General features: G+C 35.0%; 1 protein-coding gene across 1 annotated transcript; it reads right to left on the reverse strand.

Annotated features, from left to right (window-relative positions):
• Positions 1-2,244: 2,244 nt before the first annotated feature.
• LOC139119430 (calponin homology domain-containing protein DDB_G0272472-like) lies at positions 2,245-16,125 on the reverse strand. The gene is made up of 12 exons (XM_070683239.1): positions 15,960-16,125; positions 10,010-10,063; positions 9,037-9,146; positions 8,441-8,611; positions 7,467-7,851; positions 6,732-6,815; positions 6,116-6,153; positions 5,347-5,575; positions 4,413-4,485; positions 4,167-4,215; positions 3,257-3,347; positions 2,245-2,749 (listed from the first exon to the last, which is right to left on the reverse strand). Exons 1-12 carry the CDS (start codon positions 15,990-15,992, stop codon positions 2,579-2,581), a joined length of 1,488 nt encoding a protein of 495 aa, XP_070539340.1. The 5' UTR covers positions 15,993-16,125; the 3' UTR covers positions 2,245-2,578.
• Positions 16,126-17,484: the final 1,359 nt, after the last annotated feature.

Genomic DNA, 17,484 nt, shown 5'->3' on the forward strand with positions numbered 1-17,484 from the left:
TAGAATTGATACTTTTACATCTGACATGATAACAATTTCAGTAAAACACAGCATGACTGAATGTTTGAAATATACCCACAAAATTTTATATATATATATATATATATATATATATATATATATATATATATATATATATATATATATATATATACATACATACATATATGTATATTAAAATCGTAACCTTCGTTTTATTTGTATTTATAACAAGATATTACTTCTTCCTGTCACACATTAATTTATCAAGACAGTTTTGTAATCCATCTGCAATTTTTCTAGATCATCTGCAAATACCTAACGACAATAGCAACAAAGTAAAGGAGAGAGAGAGAGAGAGAGAGAGAGAGAGAGAGAGAGAGAGAGAGAGAGAGAGAGAGAGAGAGAGAGAGAGAGAGAGAATAGTATAGATGTGACAGCTCCCAATATTTTCGATGTGCCTTAAATGGCCACGACAAACAATTAACAGCACTGTCAGACTGTCAGTGTGGAGAACAGAAAAAAGTCGACAACTTCTCATGTGCTTTTGGGCAGTTGTCCCCGCAGGCGACTTCTTTACTTGTACTACTTTAATTTATAACGCCCCAAAAAATAAATTGTGTGCTGTTCCGATAACATGGTTTTCAAAAATAGGGTAGCTAGGTCAGCAGGAATATTTTTTCCAATACATTTTTAAAATTAAATATGCATTTAACAGGGGTTCATAAAAGGGGAAAAACGTAAAAGACATCCTCGTTCAAGCAAAAATAAAATGCCTAGTAACGAACACGTGATTTTACATTTTTTTTTCTCTTGTTTTTTTACTTGTGTGTTTACGTAGCGCTGAAAAGTTTAGGGTCATCAGGTAAAAATAGGGTAGGTCGGGTTATTTGAACAACACATTTCTTTTGTTCGGCCTAATATAAAAGGCTTGCCAGTTGCACACAATCACCCCAGATTTTTCTACCTAACCGTTCTCGAATACCAGATTGCAGTAGACAGGGATGCTGATAAAATCGTTAATATTTCCCGGGTGATTCCCAGCACGCGTGCTTTGTATTGATGGTTACTAATGTCAAGTGTACCTGTAGTTACAGTAACTCTTAGCGATTATTTCTATTGTTGCCATGGTTTATTGTATGCTGGGTTAACTGAATCAAGTGTTACTTTTTCAGTACGCTGAATAAAATGTAGCTCTTTTGCAGTTTAAACGAATAACAGTAACTGAGACGATTCGCGCCATTATCAGCTGATATAATAAAAAAATACATCCTTGGGCACATCATTCAAATACGATACTTTGCGCAATAACCATCATGAATGACGCCATAGAGATTAATTTAACTCTATTGCGTTTTCAAACTTTCGAATGGTAAGCAGTCATAAAACAAGCAGAAACAGTTATTTTCAGGGCATTTTATACAGTATTTCTAACAAAAGAATATATGGAAAGCTTAGTGGGCTCATAAAATCCTATTCAAAACACAGTATGTTTTCCATGGCAAACTTGAAAACACGCATGCATGGGTGTGCAAAACAGAAATTTCATTACGTGGGCGTCATTTAAGACTAAACGCAAAGTTTTGGTGCTTCCTGATTTGATGAGTTGGTGTTCATGTAATTTGCATCTACAAGGCGAAATAACAAGATTACGTTACCTGGGGGACTCGGTGGCAGAATTGCATATGTAGAGTATGGTAAATTGTTCATCAAGATGCATTACACATTTTACTGCAGTCAAGCACCAAAAATTCAATGTAAGGGTCCAAAATTGACAACGTGAGCGTCAAAGTGCTCGATCGACCACTTTACGGAAAATGGCAAACTGAGCGTCAAACTGAGCGTCAAAGTGCTCGATCACGCATTTTGTAGAGAGCAGCAAAGTGAGCGTCCCTAGATTGAGCGCGAGGGCGCCTCCAACGACAGGATGAGGTCTATGCCATCAGCTTTGTCAGATCGCGTCCCTCCAGCTCTAGGCCGCTATTTTCGAAATGGAGCCAGAGAACTTGTACACTTCCGCACTTTCACGTACGGAGTGCATTTTTATTGCCTCTACCGTTTATGATCAGCGAGATTGAATATTTCAAATCTTTGTCGCTATTGCTTGAGTGGTAATTTTGTCAACAACAACTTGAAACTTTGTACTTTCAGCAAGACCTCTTCCACATTTGTTTTTAACAAAACTTAATGTGCATCCCACACTCCGCAGATCAAATTTATATGAGTATTGAAAACTAACAACATATGGCAAATAATCCTTTATTAAAACATTTATCTGCATTGCTGGACTTTATTTTTCAACAGCACATACCAGTCAATACTGCTACGATAATATCTGAACCATTTTCACAAATTTTTTCTTCAAAGCAAGACAAAACATATAAAGGAATGGCAGAAAAGTTATGATTAAATAAAACTAGATGTTTTCCTTATTGTTTAAAGTTTGTGACATGTTATTTGTAAAAAAAACACTTTCACATGCAGCAAAACATAATTTTAACCAAGTCACAACAACTACAATTTGAACACACTGCACAGAAAAACCAAGAAGTCTGAAGAATTCAGACTTACTGACAAAATCATTGGAATTACAGACTTTTCAGTCAGTCTGATGGAAATGGATCGCAGCCTTGTTGTTGTCAGGGGCAACCACTCGCACCACTTTAGCAGGTTGTGGATTTCTACTGAGCAGATACTGTGTAATATCAACATCCATACTGTGTAACTTCTCCAAATGTTCCAACAGCTGATCATCCTCTTTCTTCTTGATCTGTAAGTTTGAAAGAGAGAGACAAAAACAAAAAAAAATCAGCATCATGAATAAATCTGTAAAATATTTACACTCAAAGTATTGTAATAAATGACACACAAAAAGTAATTTTACAAGATGGAACAACCATATGGTAGATAGCTGCAAGACTTTTTTGAAAAAAAAACAGATTCTAGCATCATTCTGATGAGAAATGTTTAAGACATGTACAAAGAATTGAAGCAGTATGATTCAAATAATTACATGAAGTTTGTGAAATTGAAAATAACGTTGAGATTTGCAGTCCATGACATTTAAACAGACGATAATAATCTTTTGTACACTAATGGACTTGCAGTTTGGTTCAGGCCATACCGATGAATTCTTGCTCTGCCATCTCACTTAACTATGGGAATTATTCAACAACCAATGAGACAATGTTTTACTTTAATTATGCGATATGTTGCCAAACCATATCCTAGAATTCATGTAAAACAAAACATAAAGAAATGACCATTAGCTTCATACCTTTTTTCTGGCTTCTAAATCTTCCCGCAACTGTCTGTTTTTCTCCATTTGTTTCTTGGTCTCTATTTTAAGAGATGCCTCTTCTTTTTGTCTGTTTACGGTGTACAATCATTACAGTTGAAATCAATTGGTCTTTACTTTGTTGTTTGCTAGACTCTCGTTTGTAAAATTCATCAAAATCAATATTAAAATCTCATGGTAACCATGTTTGTTAAAATAAAGAGTCAGCATTTTTCACCGGTGTTTTTCTTTGAGCACGATTTTTTTCGTGAAGCTTCTCTCAAAATTAAGCAATGTGACAAAAAATTTGTTAGACAGAGGAGCTGCATTCGTTTGACTTGGCCGCTTACAAAATTTAACGGAAACGACTAGTGTGACAACAATTGGTTTTTTCGGTGATTCTGAGTATAATCCTATAGTACAGTAAGGGTGGACAACTTTGCCATTTTCTAGTGATGTCAGTTGCAGCAAGGTTACTGATGAAACACACTCAAAATAAGTTTATTAAGTGAATGTCTTATTTTGATAAAACAATCAGTATTGTACCAGTTTTGCATCAACTAGTGTTCCTTAAAAAACACTACATGAAGGCTTAATTAGATAACAATGAAAATGTCTGGAGGGTTGATCACTTTTCAAAAAAAGTTGTCTGAGAAAAAAATCACAATCATAACTCAATTGCTAACGTCGCTATTAATAACATGTCAGTGTTCAAGAATTCTTCATTTCTGCCGGAAAGACATGTTTATTTTTTATTCTTTTTAAAAAATTATTGCAATGTGTGGTCTCACTGACATAGATAACACTACAAATGAATAATCATCCATTTTTTTTAAATTTAATCAGAAAATTTGTCTTTGATGTTTGTATTGCTAGGATGGTAGCATTCAAAATTTGTTTTCACACTTACTTTTTCAAGGCAATCTTGTGCTTTTCTTGCTCAATTTGGAGATTTTGCTCTGAAAGACAATTTTACAAACATATTTATAGCAACATGAATTGCCAGCATTACTTTCATAGATCTACATGATACACAAAATCCTTTTTCTAATTTTTGCCGCAGACAAATGATATAGAGCAATATTTTTGTGATACCCAGGTTTGGCATAAACCTGAAGAGATTAATCAGAGATCGGCATAGCATAATATCACTTACCCATCTCACTTCTTTCAAGTTCACTTTTCAATTCCATGTCTTTAAGTTCTTCTTGCTGTTCCTCAGTCTCCATCTGTCAACAAACACAGAACAAGTTTAACAAACACAGAAAATCAGAAATCAAAAGTTCAAAAGTGAATGTGATTATCATAACTAATAGGGCTTTCATCAGGGTCTACCTGCCAGTGCAATGATTTGTATTCACACATGTCCTGCTCTGAGGGACTGGACAGAATTAACTTACAGAGGGGGCGTTTAAAACTACATTGTTTTTACAAAACACACAGTTTTTAGCAATCAATATTATCATAATTGTTTTGCTTCACTTTTCAGTGGTATGTCATTTACTATAACTCAGAATTTCTCTGATTTATTTGATTTGAATCCATAAACAGCTGTCAGCATCCTCAATGAAAAGTAAATATTTCATGGCTGGACGTCAATGGGCTGCAGACCAAAGAGTCTTGCTGAGTCTGGGGCCGAGTATCATGTCAAAGAAACAAACAGTTATTCAACCACTCTCAGTATTTACTTACCAGATGGCATTGTATTGTTAGTTTTGTTAGGAATTAAACCATTCAGTGGTTGAAGACCTTTATGCTGCTAAAATATGTCATGGGCTAGCTTAAATCTGTATAACTGTGACTGCATACATTGCGTATGCACTGAAGATGAACATTTATAGTATAAATTTGGTCAACTGTTCAGTGTTCTTGCTGTGTTTAACACTGCTATTTCCAGGATGTAGTGGTGAGCAACTTCCTGATAAATCCAGTGGTATAGCAACAAGTTTCTCACAATACCAATATTGCATCTGGTGAAATTATCATAATTTTATATTTTCTGAACTCAAACAGAGAGAATTCAATAGTCCAATATCACCAACAAAGAATTTCTTTCGAGATGTGGGTATCCATATTGATTCATTACTTACTTCAATTCTTAACTCGGTCCTGGTTTTAATAGCCATCTCATGCATCTTGGTCAGTTGACTGCTGGCATGGTAACCACGGAATACGACCTTTGACACCTTGTAGCCAATCTTCTTGACCATTTCCATCAGCTGTGGATACACAGCCAGGTCATTCAGTTTCTCAGCTTGCTCCATGAATTCTTCATATGTCAACTGAGCAGCAAAGACGACGACATCTGCAGTCAGGCCACTATTAGGTGTTCAAAGAGTATAGGTAAACACAGTTAATTACTAAGTTAAATGTCATGTTTATTAACTGCTTCAGACTCATAAATGTTTATATGCTGTTTTGTTCCTTTTTATTAGTTATACTCAACTATCTCTTCAAAACGCAAAACAACTTTTGCATACATAACATACAGACTTTGAAATTTCAAACTATGCCAAACTTTGTTAGCATAATTGTTTCTGCGAACGTGAAAAAAGCTAATGTATATACTTTAGATGGATGTGAGGGAAATTTCTGCTTCGTTTATCTGCCCTGATGATAATCTGTAGCGTACGTGTTCAGTCAAAATTCAGCCAAAATTGTCAGTCATCATAAAAATGTCACACTGTTATAGAAACAGTAAACATTTCTTATATGTTGATGGCACTGTGTCACGTAAGCTGCAGAGGCCTCCTCAAAATTGTACTGTTAATTCTTTCATTCATTATTTCACATCCACACACACACACACATATATATACACACACACATATATACACACACATTAACACACATACTTACTTCATAAAATCTGCAATTGGATCTTCTGTATTTGCCAACTTCATTCAAAATAAAAATGAAATCATAAATAAAATTAAGGTGTGGCAGTTAAAATGTAAAAATATATTTTCTCTACTATTGAATTTTGTATTATCTAATCTGCCAGGAATTACTATTTGACAACCTTATTAGTCAACATATCTATTTTGTATTTTACCCCTTTCACCACAAAATACAATACCAACTGCTGTTTTCCATTATAAAGTTTGAAAATAGGGTCAAAGGGGAAACAGGGTCAAAGGTTAAATCAACAAAAACACTGATCTGAAATGTGTTCATTTCAAGTTCAGCACATACTTACCCAGCCACTGTAAATGCATGAATGAATGATGCTCTTTTTTCAAATTGGCCCCCAATTAAAAGTTATGATTGGCTAAATTAATCAATACAAGGGACTAGAAACCCGAGTCCATCCTTGGAGAAAGATGCTGAGAAAATGATAAAAGGTTGGCACATGATATTTGTGACATCTTTATATCTCAGTAAAGTTGACTTTCTATCAAACAAACGAAAAAATAAATATTTGCAGGTTTGAAATATGGCTTGATTGGTTACTATGGTGATCCTTAACACTCACCATAATTTCAATGTCTTCCAGTTCATAGAATATCATTAACTTGACTGTAATTAGGGCTTCATCCCTGGTTCTTACATCATCCACCTACAGGGAGAAAATTTAATACCAGGGTCAATATTATGACTGGATACGGGACGATAATCCTGAAAATTGACATTTTCCCGCCAAAATTCATACACGTAAAGAAAGGTAAAATTTCAACTTTTAAACTCAAAATTTTTGTATGTTTTTCTGCATATTCAGAAAAGTGTAATATCATCGCTCAACATAAGAGACACTACACCTTAAATAAAATAATTTCACATATCTAATTAATGTTAAAAAAATGTCTGTGAAAATTAAAATATTGTTGAATTTTTATGTTTTTTTAAGAAAAATATTGCGGAAACAATAATTTGACACAGTCAGTGGTTGTTTCAAAAGCTTTATATCTACTTGTTTGTTGGCTAAATTTATTTGATTGTTGTTCTATTTGTGTGATTGTCTGCTACTCAGTATTGTTAATGTGGGTGAACAATTCTAACAAGTGGATGACAGGAACAAAATGAAACCATGGGACAAAACTTCAGAACAACTGTAGTGTGTTCCTTGTATGGCATAATGGCACTGTCTGGGCTGTTCTATAGTACACCAAATGGATGCATATTAACACATAATACCATTATTAACACGAAATATTCATGCCTGCATATCACGTTCACTTTTCCTGTTAATATGTTTTGTAAATTTACTCACATTGAGATAAAACTGGTCCGGAATTATCCGAAGTTTGGTGAACTTCAGAGCGTCAGCAACCTTCCTAAACCTTACACCTGGATCATCAGGATGATGTAGACGGGATTCCCCACCGTCTTCAGGATAAAATTGTAGACTGTCGTCGGACTCAGCATCTTCAGTGTCTTCAGAATCATCTTCATTGGATGATTCAGCTTCTTTAACAGCTTTTGCTCGTCGAGCTCTCATAGCAGCCATCATTCGATCAGACCGGGGATCAGATGGAGAAATTGCCCAATCTAAGTCAAGCTTCGTCATGGTGCTCATCAATTCCTTGGGTTTCTTTCTCTCGCTTTCCCAGTCGGGTTTCTTTCTTTCACTTCCATGCCAGCTAAATTCATGTAACCTAGGGGCAAACCAATGGTTCGATGTGGCATGAAAGGATACATAGTCATCTACATACAGACTGAGCATGCCCAAAGAGAATTCATATATTATGTTACAAATACATACAGAAATATAAGTATACTATAAGCATGTTTGTCATAATATTGTTTGTACGTGGTCCTTTTGAATTCTGGGTTTCACCTACTGTACTATTGAAAACGTGTCCTGGATTGGCAAAGTGTCATGTCCATGCATGCAGTGTACCCATGCAATGGGTTGAGTTGCCATGGCAACAATGCATAGCAGAATTGTTCAGATCCTGCAAGGACAATTCAGATTGTGTCCTCTAATTAGCACGATGTGCCACTGTGCAGGTGGGTCAGTGGGGGTCTGGCATTGAAAAAATTGACAGACTTAAATTGAGATCGACATGCTGATTTATAAGAAAAATATGTTCATGAAGATTAGCTAAAAAAATGCGCAAATTTGGAAAAATATTTTGCATGCATGCTTTCCAGGATTTGAAAAACAAAGTGTGAAATTTTTGAAAATTTTGAACCTTACCTTTCAAGATCTATCTGATAGATAGTTCATCCACTATAACTTACCATTCATTTGCCTGTAGTATGTAGACTGTCGGTCCACGCTGAATCAATCGTGTTGCTTTACCATTCTCACCTTGTCTATACACAACCAAGGCTTCATTGGCGTCTATGGTAACACCCTTCTCAACACTGATAGATTCATGTTCAAGTGGATTCAGAAATAGTGCATGCGGCCTATGAACAAAAATACAGTATTCAAGCTAGGGACCATCACAGAATATTCTCAGAATAAGCACTTCCCAAGTTTGCTAATTTTGAGATTTTCATGAAAATGCCACAAAAATTTCTGTAATTCAGTTTTCCTAGATGCCTGTATCACCATAGATTCTGTTGTATAGTTGTTCATTACACTCAGAAAACATTTGACAGATACTGGAAGTGACTTGGTATTCACTGTCATAAAATTTTTCCCAACTTTTGGATTCATAGAAAGAATATCGACAGTGCACCCACTGCATACTTTATCTTATCCAAATATCTGAGAATTTGAAATTCATTTGTTAGTTTTTAATTCCCGAAAATTCATTTCAGTTGCAAAATCTGCATACAAGTAAAATAAATTGAATAAAAATCCCAACACGTCCAAAAATATCAATTACCCTTGCACATGTTCCACACAGCCGTCTTTGTAATACACTTTCAGGTATTGGCTTTGATCAGCAGTGTACTTGGTCAATTTTGTGTATTTTTCTCCAAACCATACAAGACGCTGACAGCGCCGAGAAGAAATAAATAAACAGTGTTTTCACATTAACTTGCATTTCAACAGTATGGTTTCTCTCGCATAATTTATATCTATTATGACTAAGAAAACTAACAGTTTAATGGCTTCTCTCACATATATCTTCTATCACCAAGAAAACTAAACTCTCTGATAATTGGACTTTTCAACTTATAAATAATCCATCCGTCAATCACATTCCCATATTCCCAGTGTCCGATCCCTCTCAATTCATCCATCTATTAATCAAATCAGGAAGACTGGAAAGGTATCATAGTTTCTAAACCAAGCCTAAGTCAAAGCCTGGCTGCACCTCCCCCCAGAGGCAGGGTATATATACACAGATACTGCAGTTTAGACCCCAGCCCCAACCTCCACCCCTTTTTTTGCGTTTACCTCAAATAGGCTTTCGGCTAAGGAAATGTTGACAGATATATGTTGACCTATCATTTTATATGTTGAAAATGTACAGTTTGAAACCCCCCCCCACTTCCCAGGAATCACCACCCCCAAACCACCACAATCATATAACAGAAAAAGGTTTGTAATTTGCACTTCAAACTCTCCAGGTATACCTATATCCCATTCAGAAGTGAAAATCTCCCCTCATTCCTTGGGCCATTCCCATATTTCAGCAGACAAGGCATCAGCACTTCAGCACACACATTATAGGAATATATGGAAGTTAAAGAGAATCAGCACTTCATGCTTGCAAAGGAATTTTGAAATTTCACCAAGACTTAATGGGACCTGATAAGCCTCCGATATTATGTAAATGCTCAAAAAATTTGCAAGTATAATGATTTGAAATAATATTGTATCACATCATAAACTTTAGATGCAATACTTACCCTATCAGGTCCATCAATTATCTTTGCTCGCCCACTTCTATTATGGAAAATAGCCTAGATGAAACAAACGAGAAAAACACATTTAACTCATTTTCAGCTGTTATTTTATTGCATGCTCACTTTTCAGCAGACAGATAATACTGAAATCAAAACATTACTACAAAACATTACTATCAGTATACCCCAGTTTAAAGTAATTTAATAAACATATTTATCTTCAAACATTTATCGACAAAAACGAGCTAAGCATAAAAGTTATTTATTATATTATAGTATGAAGTTTCTATAACACAAGCAGTCAATATTTTTCAGCGTATTGAGCTTTTGATCTGTCATGGACAACGACCTTCATCGGAATGACAAAAAGAAATGACTGCTTGTGTTATAGAATATGATATCGGCATAATGCATGACTGTTTATGCATGGACACTACATTCCTTTCCACCCGGATGAAATAAACATACAATGAGAGTGTGTTTCATACACAAATACCTCCGAAATGATTTCTTCCAAAAACACCCATGGATCTATAAGAATTGTAACAATAATACTTTATTGCATAACAACACACTTCGGGAAGTGCGGTAGAGCAAAACAATCAAACATTACACACATGTTCAGGTAAGACTGCTGCTGGGGATGAATCTGTAGTGTAAGAAATATACCTTAAAAGAGGCTTCTTGTCCTCAAAATTCATGATGTACAGGAATTTCTCTCTGTCACTTAAATATTCAAAGTTCTCAAAATGTAATTTCATACTAGTGAAAAGAGTATTTCTATTATGAACATATTTGTCACACTTAATAATATAATGAAACTCATCTTCTACAGAAGACTTACAGAAAGTACAAAATCTCTCATTTAACGGGATTCTTGGGACTGACCTTCTGCCAATCTCAATTTGTAAATTATGATCAGAAATACGAAACTTGGTAATCAATTTCCTGCAGTTAATATTTGTAATATCCGTCAAGTATTCCTCAAAAGTAAATAAAGTTTTAAATTTTCTGTACGTTCTTAGTTTATTTTTGTCCACACTCTGAGTCCTTACATCATTATGTAAATCATTAATCCATGAGACACAATATCTTTCTTTCAGTTCTCTGTGAATTGCTTTAACAGTGAAATTAATGTTACAGATATTTGACCAGATAGATCTTCCACTATAATTATCCAGAATATATTTAATATACTCAAACCACTGGGAGTGGTGCTTAGCAGTTGTATATGCAGCACATAGTAGAATATCATCTGATAAAACCAATCTATGCCAATATTTTATCATATGTAGTATAACAGTGAACTGGATGGGGTATCTACCCAATTCACCAACAATACCAGCTCGTGGAGCTTGTTTAGAAACACCAAGTAAATACCTGTAAAAGGAAAAACTTACATCATTCATAAAATTCTTCTTATCATTGATTTCGTTTCCCCAAATTTCACATCCATAAGTCATAATGGGTACGATCAAACGATCACAAAAGGTCTAATGCAACTTTGACAGGGAAACCATTATTGTGAGACATTCCCTTGTATAGGCTAAATAAGGCTTTTGTGGCTTTTAACTTGAGGTTGCGAAAATTGCCCTTAAATTTACCATTGGGAGTTATTACAAAGCCAAGGTAACAGTATTCATTCACCAACTCAAGTGGTATACCATTATAAAGTAAGGTAATATTTTTGAGAACCCTGTTAGTTTTATTAAAAATAATCACCTTAGTTTTCTTAGTACTAATTGTAAGCTTCCATTTTGAACAAAAATGATACAATTTATCAAGACAACTTTGTAATCCTGCTTGTGATTCAGACATTAATAGCAAGTCATCTGCATACAAGAGACAACTAATAGAGAGTGTACCAAGTTTGATAGGGCAGTCATTAACAGAGTCAAAAATCCCAGGAAGATCATTCAAATAAATATTAAATAAAGTAGGACTTAATTGCAGCCTTGCTTAACCCCAATATTGGACATAAAGTTGTCAGTAAAACTGTTATTAGTTTTAACACAATAACTGACATTCTCATACATAGACTTAATAAGCATGTAAAAATTCCCAAGAATTGTAACAATAATAGTCATCAATAAAAAAGTGCTTATCAGCAGATGACCAAGATTCAACAATGCCAAAAATCTCAAATTTTTTAACTCTATTAATGAAATCCACGTCTGAAAGTTTATCATCACTGAGACCATGGATATTCCAACACGCCACATTAATAATTGGTTGAGAAACAGCCCTTCCTTCACAGTATAGCCTATTACAGAACTAGGCAAATATTGACCATCAATCAGCAACATGATACCATCAAAAAAGAAACACAAAACAGTGGTAGATAAAAGAAAAAAAATCTAAATGTCACAATGAATCTAGTGAATTTCTGCAGGTAGCAAAACCTACATTTGTAAATTATTAGACAATCAAAATATTATAGTATATTCATAAATAAAACATTTCTTCTAAACCAATACATTATACAACAGTATCAAGCCTCATCTACCATAATTGCAAATCTTAGACTTGTCTTTCATTAACTGGCCTAGCAACTTCATTATCTGTAATGAAATTCACGCACACATTTCTTGTCTCAGTAGGTACGAATGGACTCAATGTGGGTCGAACTAAACCAGAAATGACCGGTGACTGGAAACTTTCACTTGGTGTCTGAGATGGATAATACGTGGCCACAGGCAATTAATATTTAAGAGAGATTTCAGATTTCAGGTTACGTAGAAGTTTAACAAAATATAGATTGAGTGATCATAATTTGCGTGTTGAAAGTGGTAGGAAATGTAAACCTCATTCACCTTCAAATGAAAGAATTTGCTTGAGATGTGATAGTAATGTAATAGATGATGAGTTTCATTTTTTTCACATGCAAGTGTCATCTTTCTGAGAGATCAACTTTGTGCCAGAAAAGTGGAACACTTTTCTATCACTATAAGCGTTGACGAAAAAGTGCAAAATATGAAAAAGATTATGGAACAGAATTTTCTGAACTTTGCTACATTTATAAGGAATTCTGGTGTTTGCTGACCCCCTCCAGTAGCTACCTACAGTTAGCTGGTTACAGTTAGAGTTATATGTGTACTTCAATTCAATTTACTTGGATTTTAATATCCAATTGATGGTGTTCAGTTTTGAACATATTGTTCATTCATCTAAAATGTACCATACCACACTCTCTGTTAGTGTGTGCTGAGTAATAAAATATTGATTGATTGAATCAGCAATATTGCCATCTCACATTTTGATGTACATTGTGTAGAAATACACAGAACCATTAGATTTTAGGGACTGGTCAGGGGGGTCAACCTGTTTTTGACTTTGGTGATTGGGGGGGGTCACTATGTTTTTGAAATGCCCAATGGGGGGGTCAGTGTGTTTTTGAATTTTGAAACAGGCTCATCATTGCCTAAAATTCTAGTGTCAGCCACAAATTTCATCATTCAGTTGTATTTTTCGGCGTGCCCTTTTGGCACGTAACTTTAATAATTGGACATATTTTTCAGCACGCCCAACTTTAACATATCAGGCATACATATATCAGAGATATCTGTATGTTCAATATTTTTCAGCGTGCTCTTCGAGCGCATTACTTTAATATATCAGACATTTTTCAGCATGCCCTTCCTGTGCATGACTTTAATATACGAGACATATATATCAGAGATATCAGGATGTTTCAAATTTTTGTCAGGCGCCATACTTTAATAAATCAGAGATATATGCAAGAGATATCTTGATGTTTGCTAAGTGAAAGTGTACCGTTATGAAATCTGCATTTCATATGAAAAGCATGACAAATTCCTGATACTTTTCTGTTCTCTCTATGAGAATTCAGTATGAGAAAGCAACATGCACAAATAATTTGATACAGTGACTTATTTTAGAGATAGAAAAATGACAAGATATCTTTCGTTCTCATTGATGCAACTGTTTTCCTTTGTGTCTCAGGTTTTCTGTAGAATGATGCTTTTTTATGACCAAAATAACAGTTAAAAAAGGCAGTTTTTGTCATTATTAGCTGTGCTTTTATGGTTTCAATGTTACAAGAGAAGGTCCTCTCAGACACTGTACACATCAGATTTGGCTAAAAAAGCTCTCTATGGCTCCTCAGGAGATTTAATTGGATGGTTGGCAAGTTTTAACACCCATCAAAATTATTGATATACTGCTTTTTCCTCTTTAATATAAATTATTGACATCCATTTCTGTACAACAGTTCAGGATATCTGGTTAAGCATAGAAAGTGTGAAATGCATTCACAGCTCATTCAAAATGTACTGTATTCAAACTTTAAGATTGACACTTTGAAATTCATATCTTACGACTGACATGTCAACAATTCATTAAAACACAGAATGACTGTTAAAATATAAATGTATATATAAAATATAATATATATATATATATATATATATATATATATATATAAAATAAATAAATAATTATATATATATATATATATATATATATATATATATATATATATATATATATATATATATATATATATATATATATATATATATATATATATATACAACACAACTGAGTTGATCAGGATAATCAAAATATTACATTTCCACTACAAATTTGTTTCGTATAGGCTGCAGAGCCGCCATATACACTCATCGGGTGGCTGTGATCGACTGAAACTTTAGGCGGGAAACAATTCTTTTGTTTTGTTTTTGTTGGCACCTGTTTGTTGCAAAAGGTTGAATAATTAGTGACTGCACAAGAGAAATTTTCTCCTGTGTCTGCAGGTCGATACTAATTCGTTTCTATTGTTGAGGGAGCACATTTCTGGATATCTGAGGAGTATGAATTTCTCGTGGAGACGGAGACTCCCTTCAAAACAAGAATATAATACCACATGCTATCATTCCGCAACACAAAATACAGAAACAGCACCGAACTGAGCAAGCACATTGGTCACTGAAAGATGCAAAGACAGAATACAGGATTGACTGGAAAATAATAAAGCAATGCAATCCATACTCCAACGTCACAAAAAAATGCAATCTGTGCCTCCACGAGAAATTCATACTCCTCAGATATCCAGAAATGTGCTCCCTCAACAAAAGAAACGAATTAGTATCGACCTGCAGACACAGGAGAAAATTTCTCTTGTGCAGTCACTAATTATTCAACCTTTTGCAACAAACAGGTGCCAACAAAAACAAAACAAAAGAAATCGTTTCCCGCCTAAAGTTTCAGTCGACCACAGCCACCCGATGAGTGTAGGCGGCTCTGCAGCCTATACAAAACAAATTTGTAGTGGAAATGTAATATTTTAGATTATCCTGATCACCTCAGTTTTGTATTTAGCTCTACTCTAGTATTGAGCACTCTACTCCAGCTGATCTTGAACTAAACAAGTATATATATATATATATATATATATATATATATATATATATATATATATATATATATATATATATATATATATATATATATATATATAATTTATGTCCACCTTTTGTTTTACAGTTGTCGCGTGCGGGGGGGGGGGGGTTACCCTGTTTTCAAAATTTGGAATAGGGGGGGTCAGCCACTTTTTGACGTCGGCAAAAAAATAATCCACCGCCCCCCTCCCCACCCCACCCCCCGGCCGAAGAAACTGACCAGTCCCTTATGCAGCTCACAGTACTCTTTGATAAACTTCACCGATAAAACTTTAATAGTGAAGGGTTGCATCATCGAGGCCGGAGTGTTGTCACTCTTTCCTCATTAGTTTTTACGACGTTTCATTACAAATTTCTTTCGGATATATAATGCACTGAGGTTTGTAAACATATACGGATCACAGTTACTTGCCTGTGGCAGGCCTTGCAAAATCAGCAGACAGACAACTACCTGTTTTGAATCTATCACACACAGCACTAAAAAACGCTCTCAGAGAAAAGCGAAAAATTGAAAAATAATGGAAATACCATACCTGTTCTCCGATGAACAGAGTCTTCCAGCCCATTTTCAATTTCTTGATTTTGTGAAATTTCTATTTCCGCGTAACTTGGTAACTAGGGTGAACGCTGTCTTCTGTCGTTGCAGACTGCTCTATGTGGTGATCGGCTTTTGGACATCGACGTGGTGAAAGTTTGTGGTTGAATGTGTTATCACAGGGAGCATCGATGTTGAATTGTTAAGGTTGTGACAAAGTTACTATAAATAGACACATAGTCATGATAATAGTGACGTACCTGTAATTTGTCTGTTTCCGTAACACGTCGCTATTTGGTCGTACATCATTATGAATAATTGTCAAAAGGTTTAAAAAAACTATACATTATCAAACAAAAACCGACAGATTGTTTTCATAATGTCAACCGTTGATGGCGTATTACACTTCAACCGCACCGATCGTCACGATCGTCTGCATCACTTGCACATGATTAATGGAATTTAGAAGTGGACAATTTGACAGCCGGCACCTTTGAGGCCTAGATTTAGGAAAGAAGGAGAAAAGATTTCGATTAGATGCCTTTGAAAAGGATCCAGCCGCAGACAGCGGGTAAAAGATGACAGGCAGTTATTCACTTAAATGAAAACAGTGCACAAAAAACAATCATTGCAGTCAATTGCAACTTACCCTAAATTTGTTTTGCAATTTTGATGTCTCAGTTTTGCAATTTCGGTGTCTCTGTATTTAATGTAACTGTAAGTAAGTGAACAACGATACAAGGCGGTTTATTCAAGATGTGATCAAACAATTATAAAAAGAAAGAAACATGCGTCGTATTGATAATAATAATAATAATAATAATAATGTTTATTGCGCAACAACACACTTAAGAAGTGTGGTAAGGCAAAAATGCCTTTACAGTTCAACGATACAAGGTTGTAGCTGCTGCTGCTGCTGATAATAACCAGGGCATGCAGATGATTAGCAGATTTCGAGAAAGTGTAACCGGCGGAGATGTTGAACACAGACACTATATCAAATCGGTATATATGAGAGCTTCAAGTAACTTGATTGTTCATCTCTGCTGGCTTCTGTTAGTTTTGTCTGCTATGAGACTCGAGAGTTACAGAAACTCGACACCAAGCAAACCAGACAGTTTCACTTCCGCCGTCAAGCTGTGCCATATCATGCCAAATTAACAAAAGACGACGAACATACATATTACTAGCGCCCTCAGGGGCGTGACTGGCACACTTGTTGTTTTTTTAACGTTTGCTCAGGCAGAGTGTATCTAGCACGACAGCAGGGTAAATTGATGGATTACACTTTGAGAAAAAATTATATGCAGTCTTAAGTCTACCGAAAAGATGACTGGTTAAGATGACATTCCTCTCCAAATTACTTTCGATCATGTAAACACAAATAGATCAATGACCGAGTACTGACTATACAAAATGACCACTTCTATTGAGCCACTTTTTTTGCATTGGGCTTTTCTAAATAAAACGAGAAGGATAATTCTGTCAATAGTCTCAGTGGCAACATCACCTTTAGCATTTTG

The sequence above is a fragment of the Ptychodera flava genome, chromosome 19 (genome assembly GCF_041260155.1).
Source record: "Ptychodera flava strain L36383 chromosome 19, AS_Pfla_20210202, whole genome shotgun sequence".
Lineage (NCBI taxonomy): Eukaryota > Metazoa > Hemichordata > Enteropneusta > Ptychoderidae > Ptychodera > Ptychodera flava.

Bases quoted from the DNA above. Each gene is read 5' to 3' on its own strand.
- LOC139119430 (XM_070683239.1), bottom strand. From the start codon at position 15,992: ATGGGCTGGAAGACTCTGTTCATCGGAGAACAG. The intron at 6,816-7,466 runs GTGAGTAAATTT...TTCTCCCTGTAG, and splicing joins CGGACCAGTTTTATCTCAAT to GTGGATGATGTAAGAACCAG. The intron at 2,750-3,256 runs GTATGAAGCTAA...TCAAACTTACAG, and splicing joins ATTTAGAAGCCAGAAAAAAG to ATCAAGAAGAAAGAGGATGA.